Source organism: Olea europaea, unplaced genomic scaffold, assembly GCF_002742605.1.
Source record: "Olea europaea var. sylvestris unplaced genomic scaffold, O_europaea_v1 scaffold948, whole genome shotgun sequence".
NCBI lineage: Eukaryota > Viridiplantae > Streptophyta > Magnoliopsida > Lamiales > Oleaceae > Olea > Olea europaea.
The window spans coordinates 173,039-200,257 of NW_019267976.1; the positions used below are offsets into that span (position 1 = coordinate 173,039).

The window sequence follows — 27,219 nt, forward strand, 5'->3', positions numbered from 1 at the left end:
TCGCTTCATCTACTTTTCTATTTTTTTCCTTATTTTATTTATTCTTTTGATTGCATTTGTCGAATTACCGACAACAATAATAAGCCTAGCTCTCTCTATTAATTGTTTGTGTGTATATGCGACCATATATATATATATATATATATGGTCGGTGACTTGCTTGTTACATACATTTTTCTACCCTTTAAATATAATCCCAAGTTTGAATAGTGCGGTTTCGTCGCAGTTCAGATAGTCAGTTTGGATTGGATTAACACAAGTCTGCTACTGGTTCTATTCTGCGGAGGAAGAATGTTCGGAAGCAATCGTAAGTGTTTGCTATCTTTCTATGTACATATTTTATTTTCATTATTGATTGCGTTTTCAGTTATATGTTTAAACCGATCCTTGTGAGACCTTGCTCTTTTTCATTTTTTGTTAATTTTTGGTTTCCTCCTGGTTGTTAATAATGTGAATACTTTGGCACTTCAGTTTGGAGATTCTTCTGGAAATTGCTTATTATGGAAGGAATGACTTGGTTTAGATTTTAGTTTTCAGTGAGAATAAAATACTGGGAATATCTTTTCTTGATTTTATTTCAACGAGAAAAGGTGAAAGAAATGAGTGTCCAAACATAATTGTGGGTGAAAACAATTAATACTCCAACTTCTCATGATATTCTACTACATTTGAGTAACTTTTGATATATTTCTTTTGTTGGGGAAAATTATAGATTTTTTCACTAGTTTTCTGTTTATTTCTCTTTCCTCCATTAAATTTAAGTTTTGAGACGTTGCAAAATGTTTGGTTTGACCTGACTGCACCTTTATTAAGCCTTACAGTGGGCGTCTTCATCAGCGATCTGTGTAATTGTAACTCATTAGCTAGTAACGACCTTGACTTTTAGTTGTTAACGGCCCGCATCCATCATTTCTTTTATCCTCCCATTTACAATTTATGTGAATATATTGAATGTACACACAAAAATTGTAAATTTATTTAATGTTTTGTGAGTGAATCGACGTAAGTTTATTTAATGTGTTTGTGAGTGAATAAATCGTTGTTGTCTGTCCATAACCTATTTCATGTCTGCTAATTTTCTGGCGCATCCAACAGCCTTTGGGCAATCATCTAGTGCATTTGGGTCACAACCAGTTTTTGGGCAAGCCAGTAATGCTAGTAGCAATCCATTTGCTCCTAAACCCTTTGGCAGTACAAGCCCTTTTGGTTCACAGACTGGGGGTTCTATTTTTGGTGGCACATCTACTGGTGTGTTTGGTGCCCAATCTTCTTCTCCTTTAGGTTCAACTTCAGTGTTTGGTGCTTCTTCGTCCCCTGCTTTTGGAAGTTCAATGCCTGCTTTTGGAGCTTCTTCAACACCTGCTTTTGGTAGCTCATCATCAGCATTTGCGGTAAGTGCATTTTCAGAGTAGCAAATTTTATTTTCTTTCCTATAATTCTCATTCCATCATTATGTTATCAGCCTATAATTTGGTATTAGGTTATAGAACACTTATGGAAGATGGGCAGTTGCTATTTTCTTGGAACCCCTGAATTGAATGTGCTATGGTGCAAAACATTATTGCCTCAAAATAAATTCTGTTTTAAATATTTCCACAATATCTTCTCATGCTAAATACACTTCGCGTGTTTTTGTTTGGGGGCAAAAAGTGATTGGAAATTGAGGAGACGCTGCTGATGATTGTTGAGGAACGAAGTTGGAAGGAAAAGAGAGTGGAGCTTGATCACTTCCTACTAGCCCACTTATCCCTTTTGTGTCCAAATTAGAGGATAGATGAATTAATGGGCTAAAATGACTAAAGACAATTATAAACTTTGAGCTAAGATAAGAAGAGTATTGTAGTGAAGTACAATTAAAATGCTTTTCTTTTTTTTCCTTCCACCAAATCAGTGAAGTGTATTTCTTTTGTTTTTCGACAATGTCTTTAGTTTTGGATTTCTTTGTCTTTCTTCTGCTATCTCTAGCACGGCCTGACTTGGCATTGTCAACTTGTGCTGGTTTTTTTATTGCATTGGACTTTGTGTACTCTCCTCTTTCTCATGCCTCTGGGGTAGTTGGACTTAATTTTCCTTCCATCGCCTTGTGGACATCGACAGTGTATGCACACAATAGGCAAGTGTTGTCTCCTTCTTCTTGTATCAAGCATAAGTTTGATCTGTTGCTTGGGTAATCTCTGTTTTATCGTTCTTTAGCTATCTTACTGGGGTATTTACTGAGTTATTGTTCTTTAGCTGTCACTTATTTTGTGGCAATCTCAATGAATCAAGACGAGTTAATACTTAAAAAATTTGTACTAGATGCTTAAGATATTTACTTAATATTTGTCAAGGAGTGCTTGCAAGAAACATGATTAACAGAAGCATGATTAGGATCTAGTGATCATTGCATTTAGATGGTTTCTTCCAAAAGGGTTTGGTGTTTTATTTCATACCTGTTGCATTTCAGTTTCAACTTTGATCCCAAGGGGCACCACTCGTCTTTGGAAGGGGGAGAACCTATGTGTTAGTGGGTTCGGGTGAAAAATTTAAAAAACTTTGCTCCTTCCAGTGGCAATAGCATCACGATCAAGGGATGTTTGTGCAACCTTAAAAAGATGCAGTAGTTAGCATTGAACTTTTTCTCCTTGAAAAGTAGGATGATCCATATTGGCAATGCTTGCACTTTATCCCCTCTAGATAAATGTGCATTGGAATGAGTAGAGCAAATTCCATGTTCGACGAGACAAAGCATTTGAATCATAAAATGTGAACATTTTCCTTCCTTTCAAGTGTTGGAAATGAACAGTAGTTATTTGGATGCATATACTGTAAGAATTTGGATGAACTTATACAGATGGAGTTTTCATAGGAACCTCAACTCACGACATCTTGTGTTGTAGTTATAATAGCTTAGAGGAAAAATATATACATACATACATACATACATATGTACATACATATATACATATATACACACATATGTACATATGTATGTGTATGTATATATGTATATATATATATATAATCTACTACACTTCAAGAGTGACATTCAAGTAATGAAAACCAAAGTATTCTTGGAGCCTGAAGTTCTACCTGTAACTTCTGTTTGTCAACTTTGTGCTAAATGCTCAGTTTTGTGAACGTAGATTTCGTTTTTTATGCTGCTGCTTTGAGTTCTGAGAGCAGTTTCTTTTTAGCATTACTTTATGGACTTGTGTTTGTTACTGAATAAAGAATTGTTTGTTTAGTTTATATAACTGAGTTTCATCCTTGCAGTTTTCCTTAAGTGAAGTTGCAGACTTACTTTTTAGATATCCTATGGGTTTTCTGAAATTTGTAATCATCAAGAAATGTTTGTCTTTGAGAATCTCTCTAACCTTCTTTCTGGTTTCGTGTCCTGAAACTTCCATTTTTCTTTCCTCATTATTATTGGTTTCTTTCATCAGTTATTGTTGTGAATTGCTACTGCCTTATCATATTCATTGTTGTTATTGTGTTACTTATTAACTATCTCAAAAACACAGGTTCTTCTGTGTTTGGGCAGAAGCCTGCCTTTGGTGGCTTTGGATCAAGTACTACTCAAACTAGTCCATTTGGAAGCTCATTTCAACAATCACAACCGGCATTTGGAAGCAATCTATTCGGTTCATCTATGCCTTTTGGAACGCCAAGTCAACCTGCATTTGGTTCCACTAGCACTCCTGCATTTGGTTCATCAAGCACTCCTGCATTTGGTGCCATGACCGCACCGTCGTTTGGTGCTACAAGTACTCCTGCCTTTGGTTCTACGACAAGCCCAACATTTGGTGGCACAGGCGTTGGATTTGGTCTGTCAAGTTCCCCTGTTTTTGGATCAACCACTCCAGCATTTGGTGCTTCATCTAGTCCAGCTTTTGGTGCCTCAACTGCTCCTGCTTTTGGTGCGGCTAGTACTCCCAATTTTAGCTTTGGGTCTAGTCCTGCGTTTGGCAGTAGCCCATTTGGATCTACAGCATCAGCCTTTGGAGCTCAAACCGCTCCTTTTGGTAAGTAATTTGACGTGTGCATAATGGATAAAGGTTTTAAATTAAGTAAATTCCTTGGGCGATATATTTTTCATCCTTCCTGAGTGATGCCAGTTTTAGCAATATCTCATACTATATATGTGCTGTTGCTCTTTTTACATATCCATAATGCAGGAGCTCAAGCTACGACCCCGACTTTTGGGAACTCTGGTTTTGGGCAGTCTGCTTTCGGAGGTCAACAACGTGGGGGGACTAGGGTGGCTACTTACACCCCGACACCTGAGGTAGATGGTGGTAGTGGTACACAGTCAGCTAGTAAGCTTGAATCTATTTCAGCCATGCCCGTCTACAAAGATAAAAGCCACGAAGAACTTAGATGGGAGGACTACCAGTTGGGAGACAAAGGTTTCTTTTTACTGGAACTTGTGAAAATCTTATAGTCCTAAACTGCTTGTTAAATCATATGAAATGTTTTATTTCTGCTTTATGAATTCCAGGAGGGCCAGCTCCAGCCAGTCAGTCTACAGGTGCAATTGGCTTTGGCAGTTCAGGCTTTGGATCCTCATCCACTCCTGCATTTGGTCAGTCATCTGCGAATCCTTTTTCATCCTCAACATCTTCTAACCCATTTGCTTCAAAAACTCCAGCCTTTGGTAGCTCTGGTTTTGGAGCTTCATCTGCGAATCCTTTTTCATCCTCAACATCTTCTAACCTATTTGCTTCAAAAACTCCAGCCTTTGGTAGCTCTGGTTTTGGAGCTTCATCTGCGAATCCTTTTTCATCCTCAACATCTTCTAACCCATTTGCTTCAAAAACTCCAGCCTTTGGTACCTCTGGTTTTGGAGCTTCATCTGCGAATCCTTTTTCATCCTCAACATCTTCTAACCCATTTGCTTCAAAAACTCCAGCCTTTGGTAGCTCTGGTTTTGGAGCTTCATCTGCGAATCCTTTTTCATCCTCAACATCTTCTAACCCATTTGCTTCAAAAACTCCAGCCTTTGGTAGCTCTGGTTTTGGAGCTTCATCTGCGACTTCATTTAGTTCTCCACCTTTTGGAGCATCGACTACTTCTAACCTTTTTGGTTCATCATCATCCTCCATTTTTGGCTCCTCAACTTCAGCATTTGGAGCCAGTACCTCCCCCTCTCTGTTCGGCTCCTCAAGCTTATCTGCTTTTGGATCTTCAACATCTATCTTTGGCACTTCATCTGCACAGGGAACTGCCCCATCATTTAGCTCCGGCTTAAATTTTGGCAACACTCAGTCCTCCACACCTTTCCAGTCGGCGGTACTGTCACTTGGACAGACTAGTTCTGCTTTTGGACAGACAACTTCAGCCTTTGGGCAAACCACCCCAGCATTTGGTCAATCAAATTTATTTAGTACACCTTCTACTGGCTTTGGTGGGAATCCATTCTCAAGCACTCCATCGTTGCTAAACACCAGCAACCCTGTAGGATTTGGTCAAACAACTGTGAGTTAATCATGAATTGAACTTCTTTTTCCCCTGTTTTTTTCACTTTCATTTTTCCTGCAACAAAAACAAACTAATACAAGGCTTCATGATGTTGAATAAGAGTATGACTAGACATCATGATGTTAAATAACTACGACAAATCTTCATTATGGTGATTCAAGTAGTTGGACAAGACTTACAGTAACTATTTTGAGTTTGAGGCAGTGTGACTAGGGCTTGGTTAGGAAAATGTCATGATGCTTGTGTGCATATGGTAATTTTGTTACTATTTATATTATGACCCATCTCATTGTCTAATACAAATGTAGATTCTGCAGACTAGGTATCTCTACAATTTTGATTATCTTTATCAAGAGAGCAATTGTAACAGTAGATGTTAAAATCTGTAGGCCAAATCAGTAGAAGTGTAACGTTTGAGCGTGAAATTTTATTTGCAATAGTACTGATGTATGTGTTTTGCGCGGGTAGTCACTAACAATTAAAAAGGGATCAGACAATTGTGTAAGGAACAAACTTTTTGTGGCAAAGTCCCAAAAATGGGTGTCTTATTGGCGATGTCTTTACAATTGGAACTAAACTGAATGCCTCCAAGGGGCGCAAGCACACGAGTACTGAAAAGAAATGTTTAAGTCTAAACTAAGAAATTGAAATTACATATTCTCTGTTCGAGAGTGTTTGATTCGGGGTCCTTTTGCTCTGTCTTCTCTTCCTTTTTATATTCCCTTGACGATTCCTTCGTGATCAACCGCTTAGAAATTGCTTGATTGCTTTATAACTACCCACTTTCTTTATGGTAGCTAACTTGTCCTGGAACTGCCGTCTCTAACTGTTGCCACTATTCTTTGTCGTTTAACCGTCTTCAATTGAACTCCTTGAATCGTGGATCGTGATAAGGTTACTCGATAACTGCTTCAATAATTGCACTTTTGGATAACCATAACATCTTATGTTTGCTAAGATCCTGGGCGATTCGAAGGTTTGGGCGAAAATAGGGTCATAGCTCTGGGCGACCGTAAGGCACTTCATTCGCTCAGATTTTGGGCGTCTTGCAAGCTTGGACGATGATGTAACCGTGTTCGTGGGCTTTCATTGCATTCATTAGTAACCCTACTTGGGCCTTTATCCTGAATTTTTCAGTTGGGTTTCATTCTTTGGGTTATTTGATTTGGGGATTCCTTAATTGGACTTCATTTTCTGGGCTATTCGATTTGGGCTGCACTTTTAGTGTGTCAACAATTACCCCCCATATGGCAGAATTAATACCAATTATTAATCTTTGCCATATTTACTGTGTTTCCCAAAAACATTTGAAATTCCCAAGAATTTCAATCATTATATCCTTCCATAGCCTGAAAAAGTGTGACGCTACAAACCCTTATAAACCTCAAAGACACGCCATTTCGCTGTACCACTAATTCACGTATCATTATTTCGCGCTTCTTTCTCGCCATGCCACTGTTCTTCTTGCTTCTCTGCTACGTTTCTCGAGCAAACCTTAACAAAACTGTATTTCGTTCCCAATGGCTGCTCCACAAACCCAATCTGACGACTCTTTTAGTTTCGACGATTTCTAGAAAATCCTTACTCGGCTATATGTAAATTCGAACTTTTTTGCACTAGCCAATGCCGAACTTAATGAGTTCCATCTGGGTCCTTCATTCACCAATGCCGAAGCCGTCGAATAAGTGGCGATGGGCCAACTGTTTCCTTGTACTCAAGGCCCTCCATTCTTGAACTCTTTGCCGCTGAGGCCTATTCGCGAAAAAGGTATTCGCACTTGGCCTAAATCTGATGTTGTTTTCCTTAGATGGCATGCTCGCCTTGTGGGCCATGGTCCTACTAATGCAATTTTTGATCGTGCTAGGATTTCTGATTTATTAGAAATCTCTCTTCAACCCCCAATTTTTGACCCAGCACTCTTTCCTATTGCTTTAAGTTTTTGGTCTTCTGAATATAATACTTTTGTTTTCCCTCTTGGTCCCATGTCAATCACTTTAAGGGATGTTGGGGCCCTGATAAATCTTCCACGTTTGGGCGACACCATTTTCCCTGGTATTTTGATTTCTGGTGTTGCCCCAAAATTTGACAAAAAACTCACCGAGTCCTATTCAAGCTTGCAAAGTTGTCATAATCACTCAAGCGTTGAGCCTTCCCACGCTGAGCGTGTGACCTTTCTTCAGATATGACTTTGTAAATATATTCTGTGTGCGCCCAGTTTGAAGCTTCTATGAGCTATTTACCCATAGAGCTCGAATTGGCGAGTGGTATGCCTTTGAATTTGTGTTCTTTTTTTTTTGCTGCCCTCTATAAAGGTATGGCTTCTCTTCAATTTCAATTGAAGAATGATACATCTCCCACTGGCAGTGGGTCTCTTTGGTTCGCTCAACTGTGGTTGAGAGCCTATTTTCCATCACTTGGTGCTCTATCTGTGTCCCTTCATTCTGCTAGCTGCTATGGGCTAGCCATTGACCTATTGAGCCCTGTAAATATGTCCAGAAGGGACATTTTTTCATTTTTTTATACTTTAAATTCAATTCCTTCTTTCTTTCCCTTTCCTGCTCATTTAACTTCAGATTATGTGCAACCTCTATCCACCCTGGACAGTGCGAGCGTCTCTCTGTTCGTTTGGGTTCAGTTTTGGACTGGGAGGGAGTTGTTCCATGATATTTTAACTGAAACCAATGCCAAAGCTGGGGTTGAAATATATGCTCCCCAATTTTTTGCTCACCAACTTGGTTTTGGCCAAACTTAGCCTGTTCCCCCTTGTTATTCAAAAAATTTGATAGCCGTGCCGGGGTGGAAGAAAAAGGTGGGGCACAAGCTATAGATGCTCGTAATATTCTTTTGACGAGTAACTTTTCATTAGCCCCCTTCAATCCTAGCCGTGCCGTTCACCCCCTTTTTGAACAACTCTGGCCATCAGTGAAGCGTAGATTGTTTGCAATTGATGCCAATCGTGCTTTCCATTCACTGGATCAGCTGAACATTCCTTCCACTTCTCCCATTTTGGTTACCCCTGTGTCCATTATGAATCCTTCCTTCCTTGCTCGTGCAAAACAATCTGTTCGTCCCTCTACTTCTCTACCTGCCAAACCTACTGCAGCTAAGAGCGCCCCAAGCTGCAAACGGCCAATTTCAGCATTTTCCATTTTGGAGGATGATGATGATGATGATGATACTCCTCTCATCGTCAGAAGAAAGGTAATCTGATGTAGGATAGATTGAGGGATTTCAATAAGAAGAAGTAGCCAGGAAGAAGTTGAGAAACCAGGGGAGAAGAAGAAGAAACGGGGAGGAGAAACAGAGAGAGGGTGGGAGGAAGAAGGTCGGGGAAGAAGAGAAGAAAACTTAACCAAATATTATTTCATTCATCAATTCATTGTCTACTGAAATTACAATTGAAAACCATATAAATAGTAAAAGCATAACCCTACCAGTGATGGGTTTGGGCCAAACCAATAATACAAGCCCAATAACTAGAAAAAGTAAAATAGTGCGATAATAATATAAGTGATGTCCGCATTAATTCTCCCGGAGTGGAAGAAAAACTCGACTCTGTCGAGTGAACAAATGACAAAGAGCTACCGTCAATCTTCAATGTCTGAACTCATACCACGGTGGACGATCTTTATGAAGAACCAAATATCTGAACTCCACGGTTGATAACAATGCAAATGGCAACTTGTCCTCAAGAACATGATCCGACCAAGGCGGATGATCCCTCATTTTAATCAAGTACCGACATTGGACTCCAAATAACAAGTACTCCTGCAACTCATCTCCAAAATCTTCACATGATTGCGCATAATGTGGAGCACAATAAGAACGTTGATCTACCCAACAATTAAAGAAGCACCGATTCTCTCCATCAATGGTTAACACAACCTGTTCATCTAAAATTACATCAATTTTATCTTTGTGTGCTGCGACAGGTGGTATTCGAATAGACATAGCAAAAGATTCGGTGTGGGAGTTCTCAGGTAGAGATAGAAAATGATCAACAAAAGTGTTAAAATAGTCATTGTAGGTATCGAAGTCCTTAACAAATAAAATAGGGTGATGGTCATGATGTGATTCATTGACATAGGCATTTTGACCAACATGCTTTGAAATTTTAAAAAGACCAGCATTACACACTTGCAATATAACCTAATTCCCAATATTAAATTCAAAGTGTTGTTTATGCCAATCAACTTGAGGTTTATATAATGCTTTACTTGTTTCAAATTGTTCACTGATTTCAATATGCAAGCTATGAAAATGTGATACAACTACCTCAACTGACATAGACACACAAACATGTGGGTGCATGGGAATAAGGTCTATTGGCGCCACTATTTGTTACCTCAGGAATTTGTCCTTTATTTGGATCACGAGGCCCTCCGTTACCTCAACTCCCAGAAAAGATTAAGTTCTAGCCATGGTCGTTGGGTCGAATATTTGCAGGCCTATTCATTTGTTTTAAAACACAAGAAGGGCATAGAGAACCAAGCAGCTGATGCGTTAAGTCGTCGTGTCTCCCTTTTGTCGATCATGAGTGTCAAGGTCATCGATTTTGAAAGACTTAAGGAGGATTACGAGGCGTGTCCCGATTTTAAAGATATTTTTCTTAATTTACAAAGGGATCAATCAAGCGCCACAGATGGCTTTCGACTTGAGGAGGGTTATCTCTTTAGAGCCAATAAATTGTGCATCCCTCGAACTTCAGTGCGAGATTTCATCGTGTGGGAAATTCATGCGGGAGGGTTAGCCGATCATTTTGGACGTGATAAGACCATAGAGGAAGTTGAACGTCAATTCTATTGGCCTAACTTGAAGAAAGACGTGGCTAAGGTTGTTAGTAATTGTAATACTTGTCAATTGAGTAAGCAGAAGAAGCAGAACATAGGTCTATACACCCCTCTCCCTGTCCCTAATTGTCCATGGCAAGATGTTAGTATGGATTTTGTGTTAGGACTTTTGTTTTGACCATCAATTTGAGGTTGGTCAGTGGTGGATAATTTTGCCTTAGTGTTAACCACAGGTGACTGGATTTTCCAAGGTTGACTGGTGACATCATCAAGCTCTTTAACTTGGGTAAGGGTATGACATATAACATGTGATCGAGAATTGTCGGAGATAAGGGGTATAGTATCCTAAGTCTCGAGAAGAGTCCTAGATTTCACCTAAGGAAGTGTCCTCACTATCATCCAAGTCATCTAAATCTTCAAGTTTTGGTTCATAGACTAGATTTTCTAACGGCTCCTCTATTACATTCTTTCGTTCTTCCATGACTAAGGTTCGATTAGGACATTTAGAAGAAATGTGACCAAAGTCTTTGCAGTTGACGCACAACAAGTGAGAAGAAGACCTTGGAGTTTCAGAAATTCTACCCTGATTTTTCAAGATTGGAGAACCATTAGAAGGGGGAGGTCCTAGAAGGGACTTAACGGGAGGAGGTGGAGCCAATGAAGCCAAATGATGATTATCAAAAATTTTACCCTTATTTTTCAAAATTGGAGGAACGTCAGACGGGTGAGGTCCTAGAAGGGACTTAACGGGAGGAAGTGGAGCCAATGACACCGGAGGATGATTGTCAATATGCTTTCTACATGGAGAAGAAGATCTTGGACTATCACGACCTTTACAATTATTTTTCCAAATTGGAGGAACATTAGACGGAGAAGGTTTTATGATAGACTTATGATGGGGCGATACTAATGAGATGGGTGAATGATGTTGACCATGCTTTTCATATAGAGTACTAATAATCAACTCATAATCTTGAGCTAAAGAGTAAGCGTGATCAAGAGTAGTGACACTTTGAAGGAAATGCTCGCGCTTAAGATCATCTCTCAGACCTTGGCTAAACCTACTCAAAGTCGTGCTCTCATCCTCAATTAAATGACATTTGGTTCGAAATTCCTCAAATTGCGCGATATACTCAGTCACTAATTGATTTCCTTGTTTAAAGGCATTCCATTGAGTAAGAATTTCAAAATTATCTCGTTCTCGCTCACGAATCTGATCCCTATTCCTATCCCTATCCTTACGATCGGGTTTAAAGTATTTTTGATTACCTTGTCGACGATGTTGTCTATTATGGGACATCTTAGAATTATCAACATCAATTGAATGAAGGATGTGTTTAAAATTTTTCAAACTAACAGATAGATCCTTACTCTCTTCAAGAGTAGCGGTCATTTGAGTTTGAATAGCCGCTATTTGTCGGGTGAGTGCATCGAATTGTGAGATGTCCATGTCTAAGGAACTGGAGCTAGAAGTGACAAGATGACCAATATGTAACTACATGCACTGTAATAGCAACTTAATGACATGCAATAGAGAGATCAATGAACAAAAAGTGCAAGTAATGAAAAATGAAAAATTGAGCTATTTCTCTTTTTTTTTAAATTTAAATTTTGGGATTAAAATCCAAAACAAGCTAATAATGTTGGTATAAATAAAATAGCAAAGCAAGAGTCAAATACTAGTCAAACTCTAATCACGTAAATAAGTGAGGTAAAAGTGGAATTTAACGAAGTGAATGGATCCAATTACGTGAGTTTAGGTAAAAAACTAGATCAGCAGCATCACAAAAATTTAATTGATGCAATTTCTAAGATAAACAGTAATGTACCAAAGATAAATAGAATAGTAACTCCCCTTTTTGTTCATCGAAGCGACTGGATTGATCAACAGAACAATAAGCGGTATCTGCAAAACAATGTTAGAAAATACTTTTTTTTTTAATAATAAAAATCAGATAAACTTTACATAAATGAAACAATAAGGACTAATTGTTGTCCAAAATAAAATAAAAAAAAAAACCAAAACCAAGACTATTGACTAAAACCCCAAACAAACCCTACAATTAATCCCACCTCATGTGAAGTTGGCCTCAAGAGGGGGGAAGACGGGTCACTGAAGTGCCATCTACTGGACTGAGGGGCTGCAGTTTGGGTTTAACATTGGTGGGGAAATTTCCGGTCTTCTCGGTGGCTACTGCAGTTTGGGATGTTGGCTGCTTCTGGGGTGAAGCTTGCGACTTTGTAGGTCGCGATTTTGAGGTAGCGACCTGCAACAACAGGGCGTTAGTGGTCGAATTTAATTGTAGCCTTGCTGCTTCTTCTTTTCTTCTCTATTTTTTGCGCTCTCCCCTCAAATCGCGCTTGGGTAGGTGAAGGTGCTGTGGCGGCGAAGTTGAGGGAGATGTCTGGCGGTCAGCGGTTTACGGGTTTCGCGAGTGGGTTGAGTTAGGAGAGGCGATGGTTCCGTTTCTGTAATTTTCGGCAGTTTGCTTCAATTTCTGGTTTACTGTGATGATTTGATTTCAGCGGTTGGTTTTTTTTTCACAAGTGGGTTGTGTTGCGTGTTAACTGTATGTCGTGGTTTAACTGTATGGGAAGGGCGGTTGCCTTGGTGTTTTGTTTGGATGTGATTCCAGTGATATGGTCGTTTGCAGGTAGTAGTTGTTGAGGTGGTTGTTTCATCAATCGGTGGTTGGAGAGACAGACAGAAGTGCGACCATTTTTTGTGACAAAATCCAGGTTTTAGTTTTGGTACCAATTTGATGTAGGATAGATTGAGGGATTTCAATAAGAAGAAGTAGCCAGGAAGAAGTTGAGAAACCAAGAGAGAAGAAGAAGAAACGGGGAGGAGAAACGGAGAGGGGGTGGGAGGAAAAAGGCCGGGGAAGAAGAGGAGAAAACTTAACCAAACATTATTTCATTCATCAATTCATTGTCTACTGAAATTACAATTGAAAACTATATAAATAGTAAAAGCATAATCGTACCAGTGATGAGTTTGGGCCAAATCAATAATACAAGCCCAATAACTAGAAAAAGTAAAATAGTGCGATAATAATGAGTGATATCCGCATCATAATTGAATTGAATTTTGTTTACTCACAAGCATACCTTTCTATGTGCTAATGGTTTTCTTGAATTTTTTAGAAAAGCTCAGCCTCTCCTTTGAAGGTTTTGGTATTGGCAGCTCCTGCTCCATCATCCTCTGCTGGAGCTGTTTCGTCCAAACCAGCTGATGAAGGGACTACGCTTAAAGAGAAACCTTCAGTCCCGGAACCTTCATCACAATCAATGGACGAGCCACCTTCTTCCCAGGGCGCCAACCCCCCAAACGTCGAACCAGAAGGTAATACATTTTCGATGTTTTACTTTTGCTTGTGCTATTGGTTTCTGATTTGTTGCTTTTTTAATCATGCAGAGGCTCCCATGGGTCTGCCCATTGTGGCAGAGTATTCTCGCACAGACAAGGGGAAGTCTCTCCTGGTGATGGGGCCACAGGTGGTGGAGCCAACTGGTGATATGCCACCATCAAGATTGCTGATGAGGTCACATTTTGCTTCACTTTTATTTTCACTTTGTTTATTGTAGTGAAAACTTTTTAACGCTGGCATTTTTCTTTGCAGGATGCTGATGAAATTGTGCGTTCCATCCAGGACTTGTTCACTTTCTGGGGGCAAATCAAGACGTCTCGCCCTGCTTCAACCGGTCGTCCTTGTGCTTCTTCAGAGGAAGACATGAAGTTCGTCAAGCAGTTGATATTTGAGTATGTATCTTTTATGGATATGGACATTGGTCAGGCTAGTGCTGCCAAACATAAGGATAAACTTGAGCATTTGAGTGGGAAGTTGGCGCAAGCACTGACACTTCCGTCGTTCAACATTTCTACTGATTTTAAAGCGACGTTGAAAGTTGTCAACTTTGACATCCTCTCTTTGCTGGCAAAAAATATTGAACTGAAAGCCAAGAGTACTCAATATCTTTGCGCTATTTCTGAAAGAGAGTCTTTGCTTCGGGAGATCAACAAAGCTGAGAACGAATTGAAAGAAATCTCTTCCGAAATTATGATTGAAGACTCTTTGATGACCAGTTTGGCTGCACAAATGAAGGAGCTTCAAGCAAGAATGGATGACTGTAAGGCGAGAATGGCTGCTAAAAAGCGTAATGCTTTCCAAGGAATTGAACGAACCAAGTCTTTGGTCGAGCTGTACAAGAAGCTGGAGGTTGATGATAATTATGTAGCTGAATTGAATGTCACTTCTTCTCAGCAGAGCGAAGATTGGAGGAGACTTAGGGAAAAAATTCGATCGGTGGGGCAAATTGTAATTAAGACATCTAATACCTTAACTTTTCTTTTTGTAATTTCGTATTACCTTTTCTCTTGTAACCTCGTACTGATAGCGATTGCCAATTTTGGATGTAACAGCAGTCATTGTCATTAATGAACAACTAATTTGTCTTCTTGTGTATTTATTGACGTTTGTCTTTAATCGTCAACCCTCCAAGCATTTAACTGCTTTATGATATGATTCATGTACATTCTCTTTTGGTATTTCTATCTCTTTTCCTAAGACTTTGGGCCCTTTGACTCCAATTACTAGGCACGAATGTGGCTATTCATATTCTGTCTCTTCACCTTCACGTCCCTATAAATGCACGTATATTTCGCACTTTTCATTTTCATTTCCATTCTTTTCTTTAAAAACTAATTTGCTGTCATTGTTTGGCATTTCAACGATCGATCTAGAATTTTTGTCTTCCATAGAAATGGATAATTTGATCCACCCATTTTGCCACCTGTTTTGATGTCACTTTGGTATGGGAGATATAGGAAATATTCTTTGGTCAGCAAAGTTCTTCCCATCGTCTCCATGTTCTTTACAAGGAGTTCAATAATGAAAGGCAATTTTTGAGGATGCCTGTCAAGCCACCTTGCTTGCTGAAAGTGCTTCTCAGTCTCTTTGCCTGTTATTGCAGCGATGCATTTAGGTAGGCGAGGTGAGGGTGCTTCTCTTCCCTTCTGCTTGTTGAGAGTGCTTCTCGGCCTCTCTGCTTGCCTTTGCAGTAGTGCGATCAGGATGACAATCAAGGCCAGTTCATCCTCTTACTCGGCGATCGACCGGGAGATTAGTTCGCTCTTAATTGCAGCTTATAGAGCATTTAGTATTTTGTATCTTGCAACTTTGTAATGAACGTTTGATAATAAAGGAATTTATTTGAACGTATTTCGCTCTGACCCTTTTTTATCTACGATCGTTCAACGCGATTTGATTACGCTTTTATTTGTTCACTTTCCCATAAGGAAGAAATATTTTTTTAAATATTTACCATTAATGAACCTCACGTGCTTGGTGTCATCTAAATCTTCCAAATGATAGGCTCCATTAGGCAACACATTATTTAGTTTATATGGTCCTTCCCAATTGGGCGACCACTTGCCATACTTTGGATCTTTGCTATCCAAAGGGAGTATTGTTTTCCAAAACAATTCGCCCAGGCTGAACGACTTGGCCATAACTTTTTTATTATAAAACTTAGTCATCCTTCGTTTTTGAACTTGCAATCTATCTAGGACGTCTAACTTTAATTCGTCTAACTCCAATAAATTTTGAACTAGTGATTCGGTATATTCATCACCACTTAATTTATGTTGTAAACACATTCTGATCGATTGCATGTTGATTTTCATAGGCAAAACGGCCTCCTGTCCATAAGTAAGTTGGAAAGGATTAATTTTGGTACTTGACCGAGGTGACGTCCTATATGTCCATAAGGCCTTGTTTAGACATTCGTGTCAATTTCTGGCATTTTCATTTATCATTTTTTTCTTATGATATTTTTTAGAATCTTATTAGAAGATTCTGCTTGTCCGTTGGATTGAGCGTAATATGGTATGGAGTTTACTAATTTAACTCCAAACTCGCTCAAAAATTCATTCACTTAATCTCCATTTAAAGAAGTTCCGTGATCTACTATCAAAATTTGTGGAATTCCAAATCTATAAATAATATGATCACGGATAAATTTTATGACATTCTTTTGGGTGATCTCCTTTAAAGGTATCGCTTCTACCCACTTAGTGAAATAATCAGTTATAACTATAACAAATGTATGTTGCTTGAACGATGGGGATAAATCTTCCCTATCAGGTCTATCACCCAACCTTTAAAATGCCAAGGTTTGATAATAGGTGACATCTCTCGTGCTGGTGCCCTTTGTATTGGACCATGCTTTTGGCATGCTAGACAACTCTTTGCATACTGAACGCATGATTCTCCCATCTTGGGCCAAAAATATCCATTCCTAATGATTAACCATCTCATCTTTTGGCCAGCTTGATGGGCTCCACACATCCCTTCGTGCACTTCAGCCATGATCGTTCTGGCTTCTTGTAAACTTACACATTTTAGCAATATACCATGAGAGCGTTTCTTAAACAACTCTTCATCTATCAGTGTATAGTTTAGCAAACGCAACTTCATTTTTTTACTATTTCCTTTATTAGGTTCTTTAAGGAACCTTTTAATCTCTACCCTCCAATCTATTGCATCTCCATCTTGTATGCAATGAATTTCAATCGTTCTCGCTCTTCTTTGGACTACGGACAATATTGTTCCATACTCATAAGTAGACTTCCAATTTAAAACCGTCGAGTACCCTTAAGCCATCTGGGCCAACTCATTTGCCACGTCATTATATATCCTATTAACGCATTGAAACTCTACTTGGTCGAATTTTTCCAATAACTCTTGGGCGATTTCGTATAGACTTATAATGGAATCACTTTGGCACTTAAAATCACCAATCAGCTGGTGAATGACCAATTGAGAATTGCCTCTAACGATCACATTCTTTACTTCCATAACTATCATTAATTCTAGGCCCACGATTAAGACTTCATATTCGGCTTGATTGTTGGTGCACATCCTATCCAAAGTGAATGCGAACTTGTAGCAAATCCTTAAAGGGTTTATCAATGCTACTCCTACTCCTGCACTTTTAGAGGTTTTTGACCCATCGAAATACAAAACCCAAGGTTTTAATTCGAATGAATTGATTTCTAACTCAATTTTTTCAGGCATATTAAGGCATGGATGATCGGCCAGAAAATTAATCAAAGCCTGATTTTTGATTGCCTTTTGGGATATGTATTGTATTTCGAATTTTGATAATGCTAACGTCCAAAGGCCTTCCCTTTGGTTTAAAATAGGGTGAGAGAACATATACTTAATCAAATTTATTTTGGAAATCAAATAAATGGTTACGGGCCGTAAATAAGTCCTTAATTTTGTACATGTGAAATACAATGCAAGATATAATTTTTCAATGGCAGAGTAATTACATTCACATTTTGTTAACCGTCTACTCAAGTAGTAAATCGCCATTTCTTCACCAAATTGGTCTTCTTGCACGACCATTCCAGCAATTGATTCTTTTTCATCCGATACATACACTTTCATTGGCCGTCCTTGGATTGGTGACACCAACACTGGTGGACTTGATAAATATGTCTTTAGGCTTTCGAAAGCCTTTTGATATTTTTCCTTCCAGACGATTTCGTCCTGATTTTTCAACTTTAAAAGCAGCGAAAAAGCTTTAGTTCGCCCTGCACAGTTAGAAATAAAGCATCTTAAAAAGCTTATTTGGCCTAGAAACCTTTGCAATTCTTTTTCGTTGCTAGGTGGTTTGGTTTTTAAAATGGCCTTCGCTTTATTTTTATCAAGTTCAATCCCCCTTTTGTGTACTAAGAAATCAAGGAAGTTTCCTGCATTAACACCAAATGCACATTTCAAGGGATTCAATTTTTGTTTATATTGCTTCATTCGCTCAAATGAACATCTCAATTGTTCAAAATGGTCTTTTTCTTTAATGGATTTGACCATTATATCATCTACATACACTTCAACAAACTTGCCTATCATATCATGAAAAATCAGGTTCATCGTCCTTTGATAAGTTGCTTCTGCATTTTTCAGGCCGAAAGGCATAACTATCCATTCAAAACATGCTAGAGACTCTGAGCATCTAAAGGCAGTTTTGTGTATATCTTCCTCAGCTATATAAATTTGATTGTATCTTGAATACCCATCCATGAAGGAATACATTACGTGTCCGACAGTTGAGTCTACTAGAGAGTCTATTGTGGGCATTGGATATTTATCTTTGGGTATGGCTATATTTTAAATTCCTAAAGTTTATGCACACCCTTAATTTACCATTCTTTTTTAGCACTGGCACGGTATTGGACAATCAATTCACATATCTGGTTGTTCTAATAAAGCCTGCCTTTAATAATCGCTCTATTTCTTTCTTGATTTCAGGAAGTACATTAGGAGCAAAACGCTTAGGAGGTTGCTTATGAGGCTTAAAATTTAGCTTGGTTGGCAACCTATGTTCCACCAAATTTCTATCTAAACCAGGCATATGTTCATATTCCCAAGCAAAACAATTTTTATATTCCTTTAATAAAGCAATTAATTTATCACTAACCTCTTGATCGAGTATTTGGCTGATGAATATTGGGCGATCTTCTCCTTCATTGCTAATATTCACTTTAATCAGAGGGTCTTGTGCTTGAGCATATCCAGGCTTGGCGATCCTCATCACTTCCTCATCCAATTCCCTTGTAGGCACTTCTTCTTCTAAACAATCCACTTTGTTGACTTCTCGGCCAATACTTTGTTCCAACTCGAACACTGTCAATTTGTCTCTCAATGCTTTCAAGGCTGCTTCTTCTTTCGTTTTGTCGTTGCGTTCTTTATTGAAAGCCATTAATTTGGTTTTGAAGGTCTGAATATCAGTCATTTGCCTTTGTTGCTTACAACTCATTTAAAACTCCTTGATTACTCTTTTGCCAATTACTGGCTCCTCTAGGGCCACTATGTTTGGCATCATCTGATTGAACATTTCGGTGAGTGCATCCATCGAAAACGACTCTTCACTCTGCGCGACAATTTGAGTTTCTTCTCCATCTTGGACTACTCTGACAGGTCCATAATTTCCTTCGTACATGAACCTTTCTGCTGAGTTTGCTTCTGCAACAAAAGGTCTATGATCGGCCTGCACCACTTTTACTTCGCCTTTGTCATTCCAAAAAACCAGGTATTGATGGAGCGATGAGGGTATACAGCGACTTCCGTGCATCCAATCCCTTCCTAATAACACATTGTAGCTAGTAGGATCATCTATTAGAAAGAACACTGTGGTCCTAGTAGTTGTCCCTATAGTTATGTCCAATGGCATAACCCCTTTAGCTGAAATTGCCCCTCCATTGAAACTCGTAAGGACGACTTCTGTTGGGATCATATCGTTTTCTGTCTTTGCAAATTTCCTCATCATCCTAGATGGAATGGTGTTTATAGCTGCTCCATTGTCGACAAGCACTTTTACCACGGGTATGCCGTTAACTAGAGTTTTAACGTACAATGGCATCAAGTGTTTAGTTAACTTCATGGCTGGCTGCTTAAAAATAACCTTTTCGGCAGCATCTATTTCCACTTCCTGCTTGTCCTCTGTCGAGCTATCCTTTTGTGATAAGTCAACGTGCAGCATGTCGTACTGAGCTTCCGTTTTCTGCATTTTCTTTTTACTGTTTTCTAATGCTTTTTCTTCAATTACCCAACCTATGGGAGGAGGCATTATTCTTGGAGGTGATCCATACTTTTCAGAGCGAGGAACTCTCCTTTTCCTTTTGTGCGTCCCGTACAGCACATAATAATCGAAAGAACGCCCAAACGGTTTTCCCAATAAGTCCACTTCACGAACCCCCTCTCGATGTAGTTACTTCAACAGAGTGTTGTACGATACTCCTCTTTTTCTTCTTTCTACTTCCAAATCAATTTCTCATTCGATATCCGTCATACCATCATCTCCTTCATCATCGTAGGCCCCTCTAGAAGTTTGGCCTTCTTCATATTCCAGCACGCATGCTTCTTCTTCGTTATCCTCCCTCTCTTCTTCTTCTTTCTCTTTATTCTTGAACTCATTGGCTAGCAAATAGTTATTAGCCATAACATGAGGTAACTTACCAAACTGAATAGTAAGGGACTGATCTGGATCTTCTCCATCTCTTATGTCTCACTCAAACTTCGACCTTCCAGAAGAAGTCTCTGGCAATTCTTTCATCAATTCACCTGTACCAGTCTCTTCACTGTCTTTGAGAATATTTTGATTGGCCACCTCGAGTAGCTTAGGCGCCTTAGGACGTGGCATTCTCATTGTTGCCTCATCATTTGTCCATAGTTCCGTTGAAAATGCCTTTGTTGGGTTTTAGTCATCTTGTTGAAGGGTATCGCCCTTCCTGCATTATACTGGAACGAATGCCATACATTTGGTTGACGAGGCTGCGGCCTGAATGTTCTCCCATTATTCACTGGACTGAACTGCCTTTCAAAAGGCGGTCCCCTATAGAACGATATCCCTCACCCTCTACCAGACTGAGCGTTTGGAAAAAAACTAGAACGATGGTGATACTGCCATATCCCTGGTTTCTCTGTATTCCCACTCACTTCTCTTTTACATCTTGTACACAGGACATCTTCACCCTCTTTGGGCTCCTTCCCTTTGATACATTCAAAGATATTGGGATGTGCTCCAGGGTCTTCTTCTCCATCATCTATAACCAATTTGAATTTTGACAACTTATTTTTGAAACTAGTCGTCACCATGTTCACCCCAAGTGGCTGTAGAAAAGGGTTTTCATCCACTGCCATCTTCCTCTTATTCTCGAACGTAATTCGTCCGGATTCAATGACATCCTGTAACACATGGCAAAAAACCAAACAGTTATTAGTCAAATGTTACCATGCATTATGCCACTTACAATATTTTTTACCCTTAACTTGTTCAGGGCTTGGCAGTTTATGTTTATCGCTCAACTTTATCTGCTTATCCTTATATAGTTTATCAAATATAAGGTCAGTTTTGGTTACATCGAACGAGAACGTTCTAACTTTTTTGTTTTCATCTTTTATAGGCTCATCTTTGCCCGACGATCTAGGCTTAGCCATTATAGGACAAGTATACGTGTCTCCTTTGATTAATTCGGCCAAAAATATTTCGGCTTGATCGTAATACTCGTCATTAATGGTATGAACATCAAAATTTGGATCTCTATAATAAGTCCCCTTGCTAGAATTTTTCATTTGCTCTTCTTCTCTTATTAATCGTTCATACCTAATCACGTTCGCGCTCAATTGGAAAAGATCAGGAATTTTCTTGTCTTGGAACTTCTTTTTCAAATCAAAACTTAGACAACCTTGAGCGATTTTGACAAATTCCTTTTCGGACAAAGGTACAAAATATTTACTTACTGTTTTGAACCTTTGAAGGAAACCTTCTGCCCATTCGTTTGGCATTTGACGTAAATTCGCCAAATCGGCCAAAGTAACTTCGGACTCAATCTTATAAAACTGAGCGTGGAACAATTGCTCTAATTGTTGCCATGTTTGAACAAGGTTCGCTGGCAAATTGATGAACCAGGAGAAAGCTACTCCTATTAATGAATTAGGGAACAACCTCATTTTATGATAATTAGTTACGTCACCACTTTGCAGTGTGAATCGCCCTATGTGTTCTAGAGTAGACACCTCTCCTAAACCGGTAAATAGTGAGAATTTTGACACTTTATACCCTCTAGGCCATGGATATGTTTGGTCTACCCAATCAGGGTATGACTTTGTATAAGTCGGCCTAATGACAGGATACGCTCCAAAAGCCATCCGATCCTGTACTATTTCCATAATTTGATTCCTCAACATGACGTTGGGGTCATATGAAATTCCTACAGGTTGGTTAACCGATTGATTTGCTTGAGGCCTGATATTTGGTCCTTGGTTGGCAACAAAGTTGCCATGATTTGGGCCATTGTTACCATTAACCTGAATATTTACCCCATCATTAATACGTGGGGCATTATGTCCATTATTTAGGACATTGTCTCTTACGTTTAAGTTACCTCCCAAGTTAGATGTACCATTGCCACCATTCTGATTTGGCATTACACCATCCCCCTGGTTTGAAGTAGAGGGACCAAAAGGTGATTATACCCCTTGATTTGGACTTAGGACTGGGGGATTATGTCCCACAATTGTCTTAGTTTGGAAGTGATTTGCAAGAAGCACGACTGGCTGACAAATTTGGCCTACTAACTTATTCATTATTTCATTCAAAGTATTCAGTTGTTTGGCCATGTTATCATAGTGTGCATTCCCATTCTGAGTAAATCTTTCCATATTATTAATATTTCGTAGATTTACCTGTTCAACGACATCCTGTGTAAGTTCTCCAAGTAATGCACGCATAGTTCGAGGACTCAACTCTGTCATTGGTTCATAACGACTATGACTGCTCTAATTCTATCCATCTGTTCGTGGAGAGCTATGTTTTTCCTCATATCGCTCGATCACAGACTGGACTCATCCCTAACTTGCTTCCTTATCAGATTTCTGAGGCATATTGTTTCACCTTTTGTATCTCCAACACCAAACACCAAGGTGCCACTGGGCGTGCCAAATTGTTTCACGCGGGTAGTCGCTAACAATTAAAAAGGGATCAAACAATTGTGTAAATAACAAACCTCTTGAGACAAAGTCCCAAAAATGGGTGTTTTATTGGCGATGTCTTTATAATTGGAACTAAACAGAATGCTTCTAAGGGGCGCAAACACACAAGTACTGAAAAGAAATGTTTTAAGTCTAAACTAAGAAATTGAAATTATATATTCTCTATTCGAGAGTATTTGATTCGGGGTCCTTTTGCTCTATGTCTTCTCTTCCTTTTATATTCCCTTGACGATTCCTTCGTGATCAATCGCTTAGAAACTGTTTGATTGCTTTATAACTACCTACTTTCTTTATGGTAGCTAACTTGTCGTGGAATTGCCGTCTCTAACTATTGCCACTACTCTTTGTCGTTCAACCGTCTTCAACTGAACTCCTTGAATCGTGGATCGTGATAAGGTTACTCGATAACTGTTTCAATAACTGCACTTCTGGATAACCATAACATCTTATGTTTGCTAAGATTTTGGGCGATTCGAAGGTTTGGGCGAGAACAGGGTTATAGCTCTGGGCGACTGTAAGGCACTTCATTCGCTCAGATCTTGGGCGTCTTGCAAGTTTGGGCGATGATGTAATCGTGTTCGTGGGCTTCCACTGCATTCATTAGTAACCCTATTTGGACCTTTATCCTGAATTTTCCAGTTGGACTTTGTTCTTTGGGTTATTTGATTTGGGGATTCCCTAATTGGACTTCATTCCTTGGACTATTCGATTTGGGCTGCACTTTTAGTGTGTCTCAACAGTATGTTTAATAATGTGATTGGAGACTTACAAAGTTATTTTGTGACCAACCTGCTGTGCTGTTTTTTTAGCCATATTACCTTCATGAATTAATGATTTATATCATACGAAAAAAGGAAATATATGGAATTAACTTGCGTACGCTTGCCACATTTGACTTTAACGTGCTCTCAGTCTAGTTTTATAATAGCAGCGTTCAAAGGTAAAATGTTAATCCTTGGTGGGTGAGCTGATAATGGACATGGCTTTTTAAGACCAGACATATTCTGTTATGATTATGTGATCATCGGTAGACAGAAGTCCTTAGTCATTTGATCAAAGGAAAAAGTCTTTATCCTTCTCAGAACCTTCGTTCATTTGCATTGATCAACCATTAATGTGAGGGCAGATTTGGTCAGGCAGATGCAGAAATAGTACTTCAAGATCCATTACGTGATGGAGGCAGTCAGTCAATATAGATTGATCCGAAATCTGATTCAAATCCAATATGGTACCTATGCAAAAGGTTTCTTACGGCCATTTGATCATTATGCTTCGTGGATGTGCCGATACAGTCAAGGTTTGTGTGGTTATAGTCTTTGTTGGTTGAGTATGGGTAAGTTCAGGATACTCATCATAATTGTATACTAGGAACTTAATGACACATTAGCCAATATCTTCTCCAAATGTAATTGGATGGACAGTTTAGCAGAGTTGACGACTAACTTTGTCAGGAACTTTACTTGGGAATGTTGTAGTTTTGGCTTATGGGACTTTTCTGTAATTTGCATTCAGCAGTCTTGTATGCAACAATCTGTTAAATTTTCTTGGAATTGTTATTATCATAGTTTTTTTTTTTTTACGCCATTGATAACTTATTTCTATTCTATTTTTTTTCTGAAGCCATCTCTTTCCACGCCTTTTCTACCTTCACAGCCAACTCAGAGTGCTGGAGGTTTTGGCTTTGGCAACTTTGGACAGCTACAAACAGGTAGGCCAAGTCTTTGGTCTTTCTCGACCATAACTTTATTTTCTATTTTGGGAATCTTATCAATATGGTTATCATTTTAACAATCACTGTTCTTTGTTTACAGCTAGTGCCAATGTCTTTGGCGGCACATCAAGTATCTTTGGCCACGGCACGGTTGGGCAACCGTATGTTTCAAGATCTCTTCCTCTTTTTCTTTTTCTTGGACTGACTTCTTTTGCTTGTTTACTTGATGTGAATTAGAACTTTTTTATATTCACGTTATGTTGCCTTTAGCATCCTTTTGTTCTCCACATGGATATCTATTATTAGATTGTCTGGTTTAATAAACCTTATACAAAACTAGTTATCAGAATGTGAAATTTCATATATTTCAATATATTTAATTTTTCAATAGAGAAAATATGTCAACTTGTTTAATCATTTATTAAGTAAATTAGAGAAGATCGTGTAATATGCACAGAATTCACGTAAAATTGGTTACAAGATCCATCTTTTTTTTTTTTTTTTTATTAAATGATACAAATACCTGAACACAATGATTATGCATTTTATTCCAAACTCATTTTCAACTGCACATTTTCCCAATAAAATATTTTGCACGTAAATCCAAAATTTTTCCATGCTTTTTAATCACACGTTCTTCAAAAATTCACTATTACAAAACTAATTTTCAACAAAAAAAAAAAAAAAAAAATGGGGTTCAAACATTGGCTATGTATTTTTTTAATAGACAATCGATCCTTCTATTTGTGATCTTAACGATTTTCATTGATAAGGTAAATTAAGCACCCTTGTTTCTTAGTCTTTCTTTAACCTGACAGTTAACATCCTATGGGTAAGATTGGCAAGATAAAGAAAGCAATTCATTTAGCCCCCGTTTAGATTAAAATCAAATTTTAGTAAGTTATGATAAAATTTGATGAAATATGTGGTTGAAAAGTTGCGGATCCCATGAAATATGTGGTTAAAATTAATTGTTGACTTTGACTATAGATTTTACATTGATTTTAATCCAAACCAAACTGTGGTTTAATATTCTCTTTTGAAATTTTTGTTGTCTTCTAAGATTTAGCGTCTTAAAATGCATAAAATCATATAATTTGTGTACATATACTTAGTGAATATATAATGCATGACATATAATTCCGGATTGTCCCGTAGAGTGCAGCTGCTATGGACACCAGATTTAAGAACATGAAAAAATTGTATTAATGTAATGTCTTGCAAATATTTACCTAATTTTGACTTGTTAGATTCAGTAATCACTCAGATGCAGCTCACGTGCTAGTCAATTGGTGATTTTCTGCAACTATAGTTGATGTACTTGAGAGATTGTCCATAATATTTCGGAAAACATGGATGTAGATGTTGAGCTATTCCAAAATTGAGGTTTTGATATTTGCATTGTAAAGCTTGCAAATGCAAATATTCCAAATAAACTCATGGAATCACAACGTTTGATTTCTGATTAGCAGTCTACTATCATGCACTGGCTCGTTCTTGCATGCTTTCAACATGGTATAAGTTTAGCATCTGTTAAATTTTGTTGCAGGTCAGGTACTCAAAGCTCTGCGGTTGCTCAATCTGCTCTTGCTACAAATCCTTTTGGAACCCTGCCAGCGATGCCCCAGATATCAATTGGCCGCACAGACACTTCTCCTTCTATCCAGTATGGAATTTCCAGCTTGCCAGTAAGTATGCCTATCTTGATTAACTCCAAAAGAAAATTATGTAGGGTGTGTCTGATCCTTGTAATCAACTGATCTAGAACCTTCTTAAGAATTTAATCGCGTTTTCTGGTGTTACCATACCAGTGCTGAATAGAATATTAACTGCTGGCTCAGTAACTGACACTTATTTTTAAGCAGGTTGTTGACAAACCAGTGCCTATCAGAATATCGTCTTTTTTGACGTCTCGACACCTTTCTCATAGGTGTATTAGATTACCTGCAAGGAAATATCACCCTAAAAATGATGGTCCGAAGGTAAGGATTATTCTTCTAATGAAATTCCTGACCTCATTTATAGCTTACTACGAACTTGTGTTTCTCTTCCTCTATTTATTCATTATTATTTTTGCTCAGGTGCCATTTTTTAGTGATGATGAGGAGACACCCAGCACGCCAAAGGCAGATGCTCTTTATATTCCCAGGGAGAACCCAAGATCTTTAGAAATTCGTCCATTGGAACAGATATCCTCTAGAGCAAGCTCAGAGAAAAGATCCCCATCAAACCCCAAGGCTACTACTCCTGTACATGAGAATGGTAAACAGTTGTAGCATTCTATATCTAATGAGATGTGCTAGACTTTGTGCTCTTTGATACGTGGAATGATTTAGGAATATCGCTAAAATAATTACAGATGCTACCTCTAAGATTAGTCCACTTAGAAGTTGTTGGACACCTCAAGAGAGCCGAAGCGCCTCATGGTAGCTGGTTACGATTCATTTTCCCTTTTTTTATTGAGATTATAATTAGTACAAAGGCTGAATTTTTTTTTTTTTTTTTAATAATTCCCTGAGAGGATGGATTTGGCGTTGATGTGCTTTTTAAAGCTTTCCGCTTGATGCATCACTGACATTTACCTACACGAATGTCCCAATTAAATGAACATTAGACAATTGAGGCTAAGTGCTATCCTACAGAACTTGGATGTGGTACTTGCTATTCTTCTTTGGCCTTACTGGGAACAAATTCAACC

At 38.6% G+C, this 27,219-nt stretch overlaps 1 protein-coding gene across 5 annotated transcripts; it reads left to right on the forward strand.

Moving 5' to 3' along the window:
- Nucleotides 1–138: 138 nt before the first annotated feature.
- LOC111392616 (nuclear pore complex protein NUP98A-like) lies at nt 139–27,016 on the forward strand. 5 transcript variants are annotated; one of them, XM_023017983.1, is made up of 10 exons: nt 139–307; nt 1,096–1,395; nt 3,504–4,004; nt 4,158–4,388; nt 4,481–5,457; nt 24,431–24,518; nt 24,622–24,682; nt 26,071–26,209; nt 26,387–26,503; nt 26,603–27,016. In XM_023017983.1, exons 1-10 carry the CDS (start codon nt 292–294, stop codon nt 26,795–26,797), a joined length of 2,625 nt encoding a protein of 874 aa, XP_022873751.1. In that variant the 5' UTR covers nt 139–291; the 3' UTR covers nt 26,798–27,016. The 5 variants fall into 5 exon arrangements, with proteins under 5 accessions (XP_022873751.1, XP_022873747.1, XP_022873750.1 ...); XM_023017979.1 differs by having other exon boundaries at nt 1,096–1,391; nt 26,384–26,503; XM_023017982.1 differs by having other exon boundaries at nt 1,096–1,391; nt 24,464–24,518; nt 26,384–26,503.
- Nucleotides 27,017–27,219: the final 203 nt, after the last annotated feature.

Bases quoted from the DNA above. Each gene is read 5' to 3' on its own strand.
- LOC111392616 (XM_023017983.1), top strand. The intron at 26,210-26,386 runs GTAAGTATGCCT...ATTTTTAAGCAG, and splicing joins ATGGAATTTCCAGCTTGCCA to GTTGTTGACAAACCAGTGCC. The intron at 26,504-26,602 runs GTAAGGATTATT...ATTTTTGCTCAG, and splicing joins CTAAAAATGATGGTCCGAAG to GTGCCATTTTTTAGTGATGA.